The sequence below is a fragment of the Phymastichus coffea genome, unplaced genomic scaffold, assembly GCF_024137745.1.
Source record: "Phymastichus coffea isolate CEN01 unplaced genomic scaffold, Cenicafe_Pcof_1.1 PCOF00174, whole genome shotgun sequence".
In the NCBI taxonomy this organism is placed as follows: Eukaryota; Metazoa; Arthropoda; class Insecta; order Hymenoptera; family Eulophidae; genus Phymastichus; species Phymastichus coffea.
The window spans coordinates 196,283-212,138 of NW_026706985.1; the positions used below are offsets into that span (position 1 = coordinate 196,283).

Consider the following 15,856-nt stretch of genomic DNA (forward strand, 5'->3'; position numbering starts at 1 on the left):
TTTGTGCGCACAGATATTTTTGGGATTCCAATAGAGGGCGACGTAAAAAGAATTTTTTAAACTCGATAAACGTAGTAAAAAAAGGGTGAATCGCACAAAGGACGGAGAATTTCCTCCGAAGGCACATAACAAAAACATCACTCCACTGGTACTTGCACTACCTTTAATTATGTTCCTTTGTTAATAAATCAAAATATTAAAATTTAACTGACAAGCCTTTCAGTTTGTAAAGAATAAGTATTGAAAAAATGGTCTAAAATAAAAAAAAGAAATAAAATAACGAAAAGCGTTCGTCAGAGTATGAAATTGAGATTATATCGCAATAAAAAAATCGCCAGTTCGAAATTCGCATGATAAAGTCCGCGTCCCGACGACGATTATTCGTCGAAGCGCGAAAACTAATTTCGAACTTTCATAAAATCCCGCGCGTGACGTCGCACGGCAGGTGTATCCTTTTAATGATAAAAAAAACCTCTTAAAAAATATAAAACCATGGGGATAAGTGGGGCAAGCAAGGGCGCGGGAGAATTAGAAGTGCGCGCTGGCGAGCATAACGAATATGAAGGGAGCGTCAGCGTGGAACTGCCGGCCAACTTTCGCGGGAAAGTTTGTTCTGCATATTTGAGGCGGATAAAACGGGCTACAATTCCGAACCGATTTCGTCATCTTGCCCGTATAATCATCCACCTGTCGTGCGCCACGTCTGACTCGCTCATTCTCTCTCTTTCTCCTGGTTTCGCTTCATCCAGACTCGGCGGCCCGAGTTTATACCGTGGGCGGTCATTTGTTTGACGATTATTCGTTTCTCGCTTAATGAGAATATCCTTGCGGCTTGCAGCATCGCAGTGCGAAATGAATATTTGCTTAGCCAGCGCCAGCAGTAGGAATTGCAGCTGCTTTGCCGTAATTAATTCTGACTGGTGCGTTACTGATATGGCTCGTCAAAGACCTTCAGCCGTTGTATTTCCGTCAGCCGTCAATCCAGTGCGACGTCAACGAATCGAACGGAATGTGAAAAGTGATGCTCGTATATCCCTCGAATACTCCGAAGCGAAACTCGTAAAGACGAGATAATATCTTTAGCGCGCCTATAAACGCAGACGCGCCGTCAAAGTCAAAGATTCCAGACTGATCCTTTTTCTTCCTCTTCTTTATCGCGATGTTGCAGCAACAGTGAAGCAGCAGCGCAAAGGTGGCCACAACTGTGCTCTTCGTCTTGGGCTGGTACTGCTGGTCTGTGCCTTAATCGCCGGTATCGGATTGCCTTTGGCCCTGGAGTTACGCAGCTCGAATCTGCTCGAGGCAAGGCTACGTGTCGTCAGGAAAATCCTCTCGAAAACTCCCCTCATCGATGGGTAAGATTTCTCCTTTTTTCTCCTTCCATCCCCTTGATCTACTTTACAGACCCGGAGATAAGGGTTTTTCTTTTTTATTTTTTGCTTTGAAAAGGAAACGCGAAGTCCAAAGAGACGCTCATCCTCCAAGTGTTTTATTGTGTTGCGAGTGTCAACGGCGAGATTATGAGGGCAAACTTTTTGTTTACTTCGAGGCTCAGATTGTACTTTCTTAAGTGCTTTACGTTAACATCCTTCTGAATTAGAAAGTTAAGCTTGTTCAGATAAGTAGTTTCTTTTCGTAACAATATCTTTTCCTCTGTCTTTGTCATCTCCCTCTTTGTTTAACGTCCTTCTTGATGGCCACTGATTAACGGTTGCTAATTAAACTTTTTTAGTATCTCGTATTTCATTCGAATCAGCGATAAAAGTACGGAAAGCGTAGCAAATCTCATGTTTATGTGACACTACTAGCTTAATTAATGTGCTATGTATTGCTACGACGAACGACGTGTAAATCTTCGGCTAATTATCACTATCATATAATTTAGAAATTACGGGACCTATTCTTGCCTTCTCGCTCAACATTTTCTGGATTTTATCATTCTATCCTCGTATCAAATAGTACTGGAGCAGAAAAATCAATTTCCTGTGTTCGACCAGCCCGAAAAAAGAAGCTTAAGCTTATTCTCCAACTTCGAGCGTTTTCTTTCTATCGAAATGGCCTGTGTCTACGATTACATTCTCGAGCCTCTCAAATTGATTCCTGACCATTCAATTTTTCCCGAATATCCGCGCGTCCGCGTGCATTTGAAATTCTCCTGTGATGTGTTAATTTCGCGAAAAGCCAAATTCTCGCGATATTTCAATTGGCAGATAGTAGCGTTCCGAAAGTCTTTTTGACCCTGGCACACCTTTCCTCAGCGCGCGTGGCACGCGCTAATCGTAACGAGCGAACTCCGCTGGCGTACAATCGCCAAGTGTAATTTCATTACGAAACTCGCGAGAGATGAAAGTTAAAATTCACGGGAGCTTGAATTTCTACCGTACATAATGAAATTAATGGCTTTTAAATGCGCACGCGCGCGACGACGCCGACGACGAAACTAACGGAATGAATTTTGCACGAATGGCCGAGAGCTTTTGGCAATTAACAAAAATATAACAACGCCCATGTAAATATATATGTTTGACGGCGATAAAATTCGAATTTATCGCTTGCGTGCCGACCTTGTTCTTCTGTTTTTACGAGGTTGGAGAACGTTTATCGTTGTTTTTTTTTTTTTTTCATTTAATGAAAATCATGAAATTTCAACGAACCTTTTTTCTAGTAATTCCTCTCTTTATTTCGACAGCAAAGCTACGTGTCGTTTAGCCGAAAGTTCCATTAAAAAATGACGCCGAGTGGACGTTTATTCGATGCATTTACGAAATGCAGAATAAATTAATGGCAATTCTCAAAAAGGGAATTTGCTCGGCTGACTAATTGTTGATATAATCTACTCGTACTGTGCCATAACGTTCGACATTATGCTTATTAAAACGCTACTTGTACTTTCCCGGTCTGACAAATTGCCTGGCATAATCCACTTACAGCTACTCCCCCGCGTCATGCAAAATTACGATTATTAAAACGCCCAGTACATTACGAGTAGATCGTATCAGCGCGCAGTCAGACACGGTTACGACTCAGCGTGCGAATTAAAAAAAAGTGCAGTAGTCGGCATGACTTTCCAGAAAGGAAAAAAAGAGCGGTTTGGCGAGAGAAGAGGATATCCTTCAGAAGCAGGTTCACCTACAGACGTAGAGATATAGCTGGCTCTCGCGTTTCATCGATGGCACGGTATTTTACGGGTTTTTCCTTAAAACCTCGAATTTCAACGTTCGGTATATCAAACTCGCTTTATTTATCGTTTTTATTTACGACTCTCTGTCTCGAGTTTTCGGTATTGAATTAAAATCGGCGATCGATCGATCGAACACGTAAATAACTTTGGCGCGGGGGAGAGGTGGTAGTTCTCCCGCCGGAAATTTCAGTCTCGCGCTAGCATCGACTGCGAGCGCTCTTGCCCCGGTTAACTTGCTCAACTTGGCGCAGCGATAGCCCCCGAAACGCACGTGTGCGCCCCCGGGGAATTGTCGACTTCGACGTTTTCAAATAAGAGTGTTCCGCGCGCCGGCAGCTGATGTTATTTCTATGGAGATTTCGGATTTGCGTTTTTTCTTCCGCCTTCCGCTCATTGAACTGTTGAACGACGACTCCGCGCGTACACGGGCGAGCGTCGTTCAACGCTCTTCGAGAGAACAAGTTTGATATTGATGCACACGAGTTACGGAAGGATATCGAGAGCTCTCACTTTGGTCCCGATCTCGCCTTCTTTGCTGCTGAATCTTCGAGAATTGCCGAGAAATGGCGGCGCGCGACGACACCAAACGAGTACATTTCAGTTTCACAATCGAACACCAAGTTCTGCACCTGGACTCGAGAATGAAATTTCAGGCAGTCTCCTTTGGGCGATAAAAAAAACCTCACGCACGCGACGTTCTCTATCTGCAGATCCAACAATTTCGCCTGGAATCTTCGAAAGCAGCGGGGCAGCACGCGACTGCGCGACTTTCCGTTCGACGAGGATCTGTCGCAGAACGCGTCGTGGGGCCCAAGTTGGCAAACCGACCTCATACGTCTGCGACGCGGCATAGTGGGCGCACAATTCTGGTCGGCTTACGTGCCTTGCGAGGCACAGTTCCTCGACGCGGTGAAGCTCACCCTGGAACAGATCGACGTGGTGAGGCGGCTCTCCGCCAAGTACGCGAGGAAAATGCGCCTCGTCACCTCGAGCAAGGAACTCGAGCAAGCTCACCGCGACGGCGTTATCGCTAGTCTCGTTGGCATCGAAGGCGGACACAGCATCGGCGCTAGCATGGCTGTACTGCGTAGCTTTCATCATCTGGGCGCCAGATACATGACTCTCACTCACAAATGTAATACCCCATGGTGAGTTCTTTTATTCTCTTCAATAATGATTAGTCGACAATATGGAATAACAACGATCGATGAAGAAATATTCGCTAATTACCATCGAGCCGTCACTATAATTAACATTCCATCTCGTTATTGTTAATGTAAGAGCAATTAAATCAGCACACGCATCGATAACGATCACAATGCTAAAATCACAAGTAGTTTCAGATGGATTATATCACACGATAATAGTATAATGTTATTCCATTCGAAATTTTCGAAAATTAACCGACAATATCCATTTGCGAGAGGAATTAATCGCAGCTGCACGGGTGTTCGCGCTGGCAGTGTGTTAAATTTGAATGGTCGTTGCCGGCTCGCCGTGTGCATGCATAAAATTCGCATTATGAAAAAAAAAACGCGTGACCCAGTGAGAGGATGAACTACCGGATGGCCAAGTTAGTGCGAACTCATTTTTCATCTAGCTTTTATGCTCGCGCGCGCTTTCCCTCTCTCCGCCTCCTCCCGTCGTACGTTTTTCCCACGGCTTTGACACGTTTTAATCGCCCCATCTTATAACTAATACCGACGGACAAAAGAGACGACACTTCAGCCGTCTTATATACTCCGCGCTTAAAGTGCGATTGGGCGAGGGAGAGATAGCAGCGAGGATTTGAATAAATGCAAATATCGCATTGTTATCTCCGCCCTTGCCGCGAAAACTGCGGATCGGTGAAAAGATTACCCTTTCTCGCGCTGAATTCAATTAACTCCCGGAAAGTGAGCAGTTTAATGGCTTGTCCGGCACAAAAATTCCCCGTCATCGTCCGACTCGTTCTCTCTCGTCCTTCTCTTTCGATTTTCGATCTCCTCGACACTCTTTACGGACTTTCTCCTTTTTTTACATAATCCGACGGGAATTACCGGCTTGTAAAATTGATAATAATTGAAAACTTCAAGTGTAAATCGGCGATGAAGTGAGAGATATAACCAATAATCGATTAATTGTTGAAAGCCGTAGAGAGTACCGTATTTCACCACATTACGCGACGATTTACGACGGCATTAATTTCCAGGTTATACGAAAATATTCGTCGTAAATCATCTGATTAATTGTCAGTTTATACGTGAATTATTGAACCATAAAAGCCACGTAGTTGTCAAATATTGCCGGCACTGCATTAATGTTGCGCGTCACGGTTTCATAAAAAAAAAGGCGAGTGTAACGAAATGAGAATCTGCCTTTTCAAGTAATACCAAAGGCATTAAATCGAGCTATCTTTAAAATTCTTATGGCACGTTGCGCCTTTGAAAAGAAATTTACACTTTTTTGCAGTCGCTCCGATGAAAATTTCCGGGCGTCAGTTCCGTGCACCCGATGAACATTCATGAAAAATATTATCTGAATTCCGCGTTAAAAGTTGATCCTGTAATTTCGAAAACGAATCGCAATCCTGCGGCTTCCCCAACAGCAAACGATTCATTGATTAATCAAGATGCAATCAACCGAGTTGGAGCGCTTGGTATTGGAATACATACATACACACACGCACACGCACCCACACACACAGATATATATATATATATATATATATATATATATATATATATATATATATATATATCCTTGAGCTCCGCAAGCGTGAAGTATTAGATTAATAATAATCAAAGCCATATCAAAGTTCTCACAGCCGCGCGCGAATTTACTATTCAATTTCAGGAGACGCATGGCGAAAGGTAAAACGCCAATTTCACCAACGAGCGTCGTGAGCATATGCATATTGCGCGACCGCGTTGGTAATCAAAATTTCTCTGCCTCGCGCTCAAACTCCCCTCTGTACGCGGAAAACAAGTGCTAATCGAGTATACTGTGTTGGCAATTGGTATAGAAGTTGGAGATAGTCTCGTATTTATTTGATTGCGACGTGGCTCTCTCTCGTAGAACGAGATGTCGAAAACGAATTATTTTATCTGGATGAATTGCGCGGGGTGCATTGAAATTATACAACAAATGTATAAACGATAATTTCTTAAACGCAAGTCGCATTCACTAAGAAGCTTTCGAAATACTCTAGGGAGCCATTGTTAGAAATATCTCTGAAAAAAACAAAGAGTACGGGCATTGCAAGCGGATTACTTCAATTATTCATAACAAGAGGAACTTGAGCCGACGACTTTTTCAATCAATCGCCAATACTCGGCGCTACGAATGAAATCGAGGAGGCAAAATAAAAACTACAAAGTTCATACGAGTCATGCAGCAAACTACTCCTTGACAGGAAGTTATCTGCGGCTCCACCCGTGAAATGGCCCTCGAAGCGAATCTCGCGAGGGCACTTGCGTTTACACGAGGCAAATAGGCAAACAGAAACGGAGGTGAAACGTTTAAATTAGTCCATCTCTTTTGCCTTGAGCGATGCGCCGGAGTGTGCTCTAAAATAAAATCTCCGGCGAAACGGAAAAAAACGAAGGAGAGAAAGACGGAAACAAAATGAAAGAAAAATGACTGGCGTACAGTGGAAAAAATACCGTTATCGATCTGCGCGACCTACTTTTTATAAATTAAAGCGACAGCTTCGACTCGTACGCGCTTTGTATCGGCAGGAAGTGGGCGAGAAAAGTTGTCAGAGCGCTCGCGCAGCTTCATTGTCTATAATTTGGCGAGCGTAACTTTTTTTTGGAAACGCCGCGCAACTAAATGCACGATGCCGTTTTGTTTCTCGTCGCGTCGATTGTTCTTTCAATATCGAAGTCGCGACGTTGGCGAACTTTGCTTTTACCAGCGGCCGAGTAAAGACTCGCAGGCAAGAGTGGACACTCGTCGTGGAGCTAATTGACGAGAGCGAAGGAGGGATGTTGTTTCATTTGATAAAAGGCTCAACGTTGCGTTTTGGCCGCAGGGCGGACGCAGCAATAGCCGACGACCCCGACAAGGATTTGGTGACGCTGGGCTTCTACAGCGACGGACTGACGAATTTCGGCAAGGCAGTTGTGCGCGAGTTGAATCGGCTGGGCATGCTGGTCGACTTGTCGCACGTGTCGGTGCACACGATGCGCGACGCACTCGCCGTGTCGACGGCGCCAGTTGTGTTCTCGCACAGCGCCGCTCGGGCACTCTGCAACTCTTCCAGCAACGTGCCCGACGACGTACTTCGCAATCTCGTGAGTATTTTCTGCTTTTTGACGGGCGTCTCAACGGTGAGCCGCGGCTGTGCGCGGAAAAGCACTCGGCAGCGCGAAGCCCCTCCCGAATACTGCGGGGGAGCACTTTGTGAAATTCGTTCAAGTGGCAAATTAGAGTCTGCGCGCTCAACTACTTCGCGGAATCTCTCCGCCCTGAAATTCAATTAAATGCGCTTTCTCGCGAAAAACGCGAGGGAAAGGACGGCCGCGATACTTGGCACGCGATTTATGCCGTTGTCGCACGCGCAAACGCACATGCGTGTGCACGGGAGATTAAGCACGTGACGCTGTGGATTTTCACCCGCGGCGAGGAATACGGGGAGCGCTGGCCTCGCCTCTTATATTGCAGTATTCCAGCGGAGCACCGCACGCCGGGGCTTTATAAGATGCGGCGTTGGCCAGCGGCTGGAAATATGTCTACTCACTGAGCGAATTGCCCGAATTCCACGCCAGCCGCCCGGTAAAATGCAGTGTGTATGTGCACAGGATTCCTGTTGACAATTCGGTTTCGTCAAGTTTAATCAAATTTCTTTCCGGCCTCCTCTCTTTCTCCTCTCTCACTCCTCTCTCACTCCTCTCTCACTCCTCTCTTATTTCTCTCTGTTCAATTGCAATTCGCTCGCACTCGACCGTCAGCGCGAGCGTGCGCAAAAACAAACGCGCGGTATAATGGCGCACGATAGTCGTCTGCAGCGCCGCGCCCACCGAAGTAGTACTCGAGCCACGAAAGTACTCCATCTATCACCGCGCGGCGCGATGCTCGAAGCAAACACGGCTTTAACTCAATTCCCTCTTTTCCTCGGCGCGGCTTGCTGTGCACGTGCGCGACACAGTGGCAGCGGAATCGGCGTCGTCCCCGGCGTGCATTTTCGCTCGCTCTATTTATCTAAGGGCGAGCACGCCGCGCGCATTGTTCCCTCCACCTCCGGCGCTTGGCTCGCCGAGATTGCGGCTGCGACGCTTTTTTCCGCGCTGCTCCTTGCCGCCGAGGCACTTTCTTATTGACCATTGGACTTGCGCGGCCTGTCGACACGCGATATTCTGCAAGTCTCACGCGCCAAATGAAAGAATGTCCGAACGGTCAATTAACATTCCATTTGTCGTGATTTCATCGACTATCCCTTCCTGGGAAACGTCGCCACGGTTATTTGAAATGAAGCTTCGAAGGCAATTGCATTCGGCCCAGTTTTTCATGACAATTTCAACGAAGAAAGTTAACGCAAGCGAGCACGAAATATGCAGCGGTGGCAGCGGCAGCGCGCGCACCTCCGAATCAACGTCTCTCGCAGCTTATAATGTAATATTAATAAACTTGGCGTAGGGCGCGGTGTAAGCTTGAAACTAGCTGGTGCTCGAGGGCGCCGCCGCCACATCATCGCAACAGCTGCGGGGTCAGAGCTCCCCTGCACTCTCCTCACGGCCTTAATCTGCTTTAAACTTCATCTTGAAATATTCAGCGCTTGCTGTTGATTTTTACATGCGCGCCCTGCCCAAATCCTCAAACGGCATGTCCAAACAGAAAACCCCTCGCTCGAGACGCAGCTTGCCCCTCTTCTTTTTCAGCTGTTCAGACCGAATAATCAAACTAACGAGGGCAGAAGTTGAGCGTGTCTTTTCCCGGAAGGACCCGAAGGAGAGAAAGCACAAAGAGAAAAAGCAGGCACACGCGCGTGCCCGCGACAGAGAGAGAGAGAGAACTACGCATTTGAGCGACTTTCCAACTACGCTCCTAATCTCATTTCGCTGGGACGTACATATATAAATTTGATCCTCCTGCCACCCCTCAGCCTCAAGTTGCTCTGCAGCGCGCGGATTTTAATTTCAAATCTCCAGACCGTCACACGTTCGCTCAGACGTGTAAATCGTCGGAGCGCGCGGATGTTCGAAAGAGATATAACCTGTGTGTCGCGCGCGACTTTTTTTTTTTTTTTTTTTTTTTCAAGAGGCGCCACCAACGACCAACGCCGCGGAAATGGGGGGCAATGAATTTAACTGCCGCGCGCGTGTCAAGTTTTTGACGAAGGATGCGTATTTAAAAAAAGGAAAAAGAAAAACGTCTGGAAAGTTTGCCGATGCTCAAAGTGGCATTAACTAGAACTTCCGTAATTTCAGCCGGGATACCGGGAATGAAAAAAAATATATCTCTCGCGTTGAAATTGACAATGTCGCTGCGTAACATAAATTGATAATAAAACAGGAAAAAGTTGTGGGTAAATGAAATGAAAAATTTGTAATGGCGAAAAGCCAAAATTGCACCCTTGAAATTTCACTCACGAGCTCTCCACGCGCAAAGTACTACTCCGATTATAACGATAATAACGGGATAAATGAAACGCGAAAGCTATTCGCGATGCGCGAGGGCATTGGCAGTCGAGATTTTTATGCGCGAAGTAAAACTCAGCTCCCGCATATGTACGCATAATTATACGCGAGGATTGCAGTCGAACGGTCCGATAGAATGGATTTTCAAAGTGATATTTTCAACAAGTACCGCGCAGAAAAATGGTCTGCAGTAGTTAACTGTAAATTAATGTGCGTTTTATTGGTTTGCTTACCCACGCTCGCGCCTGCAAATATACTAGCGAATAATGCGCTTTAATTTAAATGCAGACTTTTATAACGAACAACGGATTCCAAGCTCGTTTACGGTAGGCGAAGGAGATTAGCGATTTATGAAGCATATTTCTTCGTACACGCGACGCGTAAAACTTTAAAACACATACACATAAACTTGTTATAACCCTGGCATTTTCCAAACAATGAATTCTCGAAGACGACGGTGGTAGATCTATTGTGTGTTGTGTGCGTTTGCGTGCCAGAGACGCTTCCGAGAGAGTTTGCTCAAAGCTGTATCAGATCGAAACTTATTCTTACCAAGATTAAGGTGTCAAGTTAAATTGCGTTATTAATCATACGCGTTGCGGGACTATAACGCGCAGGAGCTGTTTTAATAGCTATTTGAATGATTCAGTCCTCGTATCAGCGTCGGCGCGCGCGGGATAATCGTTTTGTATTAATATCATCGCTTCGAATTAACATTTTTTGCTAGCCAGTTTGGGGATTACGATGCCCGATAGTATGCATATTTCACTACTTGCATCTGCTCGGTACCTCGGGCTCGTAATTTTTTTCTTTTTTTCTTTTGCGCGCACTATCCCGATGTCAAGTTACTTTTAGCGGCCTGAAAAGTTAGACCGACATACGTACGTCGCACGTTCGTGCGAAAAATAGACACTGTAAAGTTCAGGGGGCAGTGAGCCTTTCCTTCTTACTTTTTGTTTTGGTAAACGAAAAACATTATGAATATTCCGGGACGAGGGAAGACAAACGGCCGCAAAGGAGGAATGAAAGCCTGCACTTACTTGCAATTTCCGACTGTCCTCGAGGCGCCAAAGGCGAGGGAAGGGAGCGCGATTTTCCGCAGAGACAAAAGAAGGCGGGGAAAAAAAGGGAAGATCAGAATCGCCGACAAAAACAAGGTGCGCGTGTCGCGGCACGAAAAAGATGGCGATGGTGACGCGAGAGCTTAATCACTGGGGTCTGATCTTATCCTTTTCAGACGCTGAACGGTGGCTTGGTGATGGTGAGCTTCGACAGCGCTCACCTCAGCTGCGGAGATAAGGCGTCAATGCACGACGTCATCGGTGAGTCTTTTATTTCTCACAAGACATATACACTCCTCTTCCGCTTCTTTGGCCCTCTCGTCAAAGCTCTATATACTCACTTGATATATATCTTACGAGATCGGATAACAGCGACGTTCTCTACTCTTTGCTCGCTCTCTCGACTTTTTAGCTCACATCAACCACATAAAGACGGTTGCTGGCGTCGACCATGTTGGGCTTGGAGCCGGATACGACGGAATATCGAGGTGAGACTCTATACATACCTTCCTATTATTTCATCGGATTCGGACCATGTTTTTTTTTTTATTTTTCTTCTTCTACAAAATTAAAAGCTTGCACAAATTAGATTCACAAGGCCTAATGACAATGAGAAAACCCGTTAGCACGAATCCAATTAAATAGCACTGTCAACGATCCAACATTGACACAAGATCGGCAACAGGGCGGGAAACGAACAGAGGGCCGAGAAAGGAAAGGAGATTTCATCCCGCGGGTAAACGCTCCGCACACAACCTTAAATTTTAAAGACTTATCCTGGCGGCTTCTTGCCCATTGCTACCGTCGGTCTTTGCGCCGCGGAGGGAGCTCCTTTTATTCCCCGCGCCGTCTTAGTTTCTCTCAATGTCGTGCCCACAGGTCCGGATCACGGATTTTATGATGAATTTTCGGACCAGTTCAGCCGTACTCTAGTACTGCAATTCTTTATATTTTACGAGCGCCAGACGTTTATTAGCGCCTTGCGAACCGACTAAGATTCATTTCCTAAGATACGTGTTTTCATTTCCTCAAGTTCACCTTACTTTTCCTTCTTTTCTTTTTTACTTCTCTTGTCGGACGACAGTCGAAACGTCGCATCGCTAGATTATTGAGGCGAATAAACATAACTGTTTTACGAGGACGAAGCTGTATAAAGTATTTTCTTATTAAATTTTTTATTGGCAAGAGTGACGACCTTTTACGAGATGTGGCAAAACATCGCAGACTCGAAAGTGGTACGATTTGCTGCATTTTCAAGCCATCCTTTTGCGACGCTCGTCGACCGAATCGTAGATAATATTCCACGTGTCGATCTAAGCATCGGTTGAAACACAAGTCTTGCAGTGTCACTCGAATCAACGAAGCTAATCGTAGATACAAGCAATCGGCCCAGAAAACAAAAAGGAAAAGTAAAGGAGCGCTCGTCGTGAAAGCAGTTCTGCGGTTGAAAAGCAGACCTCACGTTCGCAATTTATCACCAACTGTTTATAACAAGTGCCAGGACCATTCAGTCGGACGGAGGAGAAAAATTTTCTGCGCTCAAAGGGGTCAAGTCACCTCTTTCAAACGTCGCCCAATGGCGCGCAAAGAATTTTCGATAATAATTTTCTGTGGCCGCACACGCTACGGACAGTCAGAGAGAGAGAGAGAGAGAGAGAGAGAGAGAGAGAGAGAGAGAGAGAGTGAGAGAGAGAGAAAACGAGGATGAAAAATGCCTTGTTAAGAGGATGCTCGGGGGATGGCAATTATTCTCGAGTTTTTACCTCTCGAATGCTCGATATGCGAGTTATTTTGGCGTGGAACTTTTTATTGTCTGCGCTCCGAAAAGAGAAAGTTGTAAAGCTCTAAAATCATCGCTGTTATCTGCTTTGAGTTCACACTCAACTCTTCACGAACCGATTAGCTGCTCAGCATTCATTTTCTCGCTCGTTACTTGCGTCGGCTGTGAGGCCGTTCGCACTTCATTAGAAATTGATAATTTTCGTGGCACAGCGCATTACGCAAGCGTCAAATATGAAAAGAAAAGTTCGTTAACTTTTCTAGTTACCTCGTGGCTTTGGATGTGTCCTTTGTTACTGACATGCGAGGGCGCGATATAATTAGCCGTGGCATTGCACAAAGCTGCTTAATTTCGTATAGATTCGCTGCGAACTATACACGCAAACAAAAATGCCTTGCGCACTAATTATCTCACTCGTTTGCCACACAAACAGTAAGAAAATATTGTTCGCACGTTGAACAAAAAAAAAAATAACTAGAAAATAGTAGCAATGAGGTAATCTAATCAGGAGGAAAAAATTGAAATCCAATGCATCATTGTTCGAGTGCGTGGTTAATGCAGAAGAAGCGCGCAGAAGGATCGTCGAGTTGACATTAGGCAGACACGACGCGAGAGAAGGATCTCATGGAAATACTTGGAGTATACGCCGAGACGATAAAATATGTACTACAATGTATGCGAAATTTGACGTTGCATCCAGGGCTTGTGTTTTTGATTTTCCACGCCCGACGTTTGATATTCATGAAATTCATTCTGCGCACAGCAGTGTCTTCTTTTATACATCCTACCCGCGCAATGCAACAAATCAAGCGTACTCATTTCAATGATCGCGCCTTTCTTTTTTTCCTTTTATAGATAACATTGTAATTTCCATTGTTGGATCGCTCAGCTTCGCTTGCACGGTGTCCCGTCAGGAACGTCGATCGCGAAAACTCTGGCAAGCCGAAAACATTCACTCGCAGTAATGATCCGAGCTTTGCTTTTCCCGAAGCGTTCGTCGCGTCTACTTATAATTTTAAAGGAGAACGAGCGAAGCGCGGCGTCAATTTACAAGTCCTCGAGGAGAATAAATCTCCCTCTAGTAGTCCGAAGACGAATCGTCAGGGACATAAATAACCGATCGTATCTCTTGCTCTCCCGCGTGTATCGCCTCGGCGATATTCTCTAACGTAGCCGAGCGTTTCCATCCCCCCACCCCCGTTAACTTAGAAAGGAGCTTTCTCGCATTGTTTCTACGACTTTCTTTCCTCCTCGTATTGGACGAATCAATGCGCCGACGACGGGTTTCCTTATTTCGCTCGCCGACTGCTGCGGTTTCTCGAAAACAAAACTGAACTCGCTTGCGGGATGACGAATAGTTATGCAGTCTCGAGCAAAGCCTAGCACCGACCGTGCACACTTATACGCGGCTCGAGTAAGAAAGTTCATTTTTTTTCAATACCGTCTGCAGCATACACGACATAACCGAAATTACTCAAATTCATCTTGGAACGATTAATCAAGTCTCGCGCGAGCGAGCCCGTGCAACCATCGATCAAAAAGGAAAAAAAATGGCTTTTCTCCTCCTTGTTCGCAGTCCACCGACGGAGCTGCCAGACGTGTCGGGTTATCCATTGTTGCTGGCAGAGCTAACGCGAGACAGAAGATGGCCAACGTCGGACATCAAGAAACTGGTAGGTGGCAATCTATTGCGCGTGCTCAAGGAGGTCGAGAGTCATGCGTCCAGTCTCGCCAACCAGAGCCCCGCCGAGGAGTGGATACCGAGGGAACTCATAGAGGACACCGCCTACTGCAGGTATCTCGGGCCTTAGACTACTGCGGCCGTTCTCTGATTTACGGCGAGCTGCGCTAGTTTCCCCGCTCGATGTTTGCCGAAGCAGCCCGCGCCCGACTGACTTTCTTTCTCAGAGAAAAGTAAACGATTTCTACATATCCGCGTGCGCAATACATCGCGATGTCAAGACTGAAGCAGTGTCGCTAATCCAATTGCCAAAAAGAAACATTGTATTACGCCGAGGAAAAACGTCGTGACGACGAGTCCTGGGCTCGCATAAACAGCTTGTATCAGCAGTTCGACCAACTATCGCCAATTTAGTTCCCTGTCGGCTTAAAAAGCAGTTTGATTTATCGATGAACCACCACGAGTAATCGCGAGTCGTACGCAAGCATCACCAAGTAGAGCGGGAAAACTGGGGGGACGAGGCCGCGCATTCGCATGGCAAATGTCAGTGTTCTCTCGTCCTCCCCCTTCTTTTGACGAATTAGACAACGAGATACCTTACATTTGCCGAGGGAACTTGTCAAACAATTTGTAAATAAGAATATGGCAAATCGGCTCGATGCCGGTTTATCTCTGTAAAGAAAACAATTAATGATAATTGCGTTCGCAATTAAACAAAAATACGCACACGCGAGGATGCGTACTTTGCATTGTTACATTGTCGTTTCTGTTTGTTCGAGTAAATATATATATATATATATATATATATATATATATATATATATATATATATATATATAGGATATCACGTTAGAGTTTGCTAAATAAAACGAATAAAGTTGCGTGTAAATACTCGTGTAATATATGCGATTCAAGAAACAACAAGTCATACAGTGTAATAGTGGACAAATGCAATTCCCATGCGCTCGAGAGAGTAAAATAGGCTTGATAAGTATCTTCGAGACAGGTAACGAGTAGTGAATTTTTTCATTTTTTTTTCCATGCGTCGACTTGGTTATTCACAAAAGTCAAAACTGGAAGGTGCGCACAATAATAGCTTTTACGAGCGGAAAAATTAATAATTAAATCACGCCTTGTAAACGCGGAGTATAGAGGAACCGATTAGATTTTTCTGCTTTTTCGGGGGAGGGGGGGAGGCTTTTTTATATTACATACGACGTTTACAGAGTGATTAAGAAAAAAGCGTTTATAATGTACCACAACAACAACAACACATCAAGCTTCCTTTGTACTGCTGCTGGAGAAATAATTTGTATTTTCATGTAAATAAAAACAGCAGTGCTGTGAATTGACACTGTGTACTCATTATTTCAACTGTGATCGAGCTTCATTTGCAACTGGACTTTTACCTATAATATAATTTGTTTTAATTCTGTGCTCTATTCATACATAAAACATTACTTTGGAATGACATTTCTTTTATTTCATTGCAATATTTATTTCATGTCGCGAGCTGCAATTGAATGGGAAAAT

At 45.2% G+C, this 15,856-nt stretch overlaps 1 protein-coding gene across 1 annotated transcript in view; it reads left to right on the forward strand.

The window, feature by feature from the left end:
- The window catches only part of LOC131673369 (dipeptidase 1-like), a 37,051-nt gene extending 21,958 nt beyond the window's left edge, over positions 1–15,093 (forward strand). The window contains exons 3-8 of the mRNA XM_058951299.1: positions 1,169–1,355; positions 3,892–4,329; positions 7,197–7,458; positions 11,039–11,123; positions 11,275–11,350; positions 14,219–15,093. Of these exons, the coding sequence (XP_058807282.1) occupies positions 1,169–1,355; positions 3,892–4,329; positions 7,197–7,458; positions 11,039–11,123; positions 11,275–11,350; positions 14,219–14,453 (1,283 nt within the window). The 3' untranslated portion in view covers positions 14,454–15,093. The remainder of the gene's footprint in view (positions 1–1,168; positions 1,356–3,891; positions 4,330–7,196; positions 7,459–11,038; positions 11,124–11,274; positions 11,351–14,218) is intronic.
- Positions 15,094–15,856: the final 763 nt, after the last annotated feature.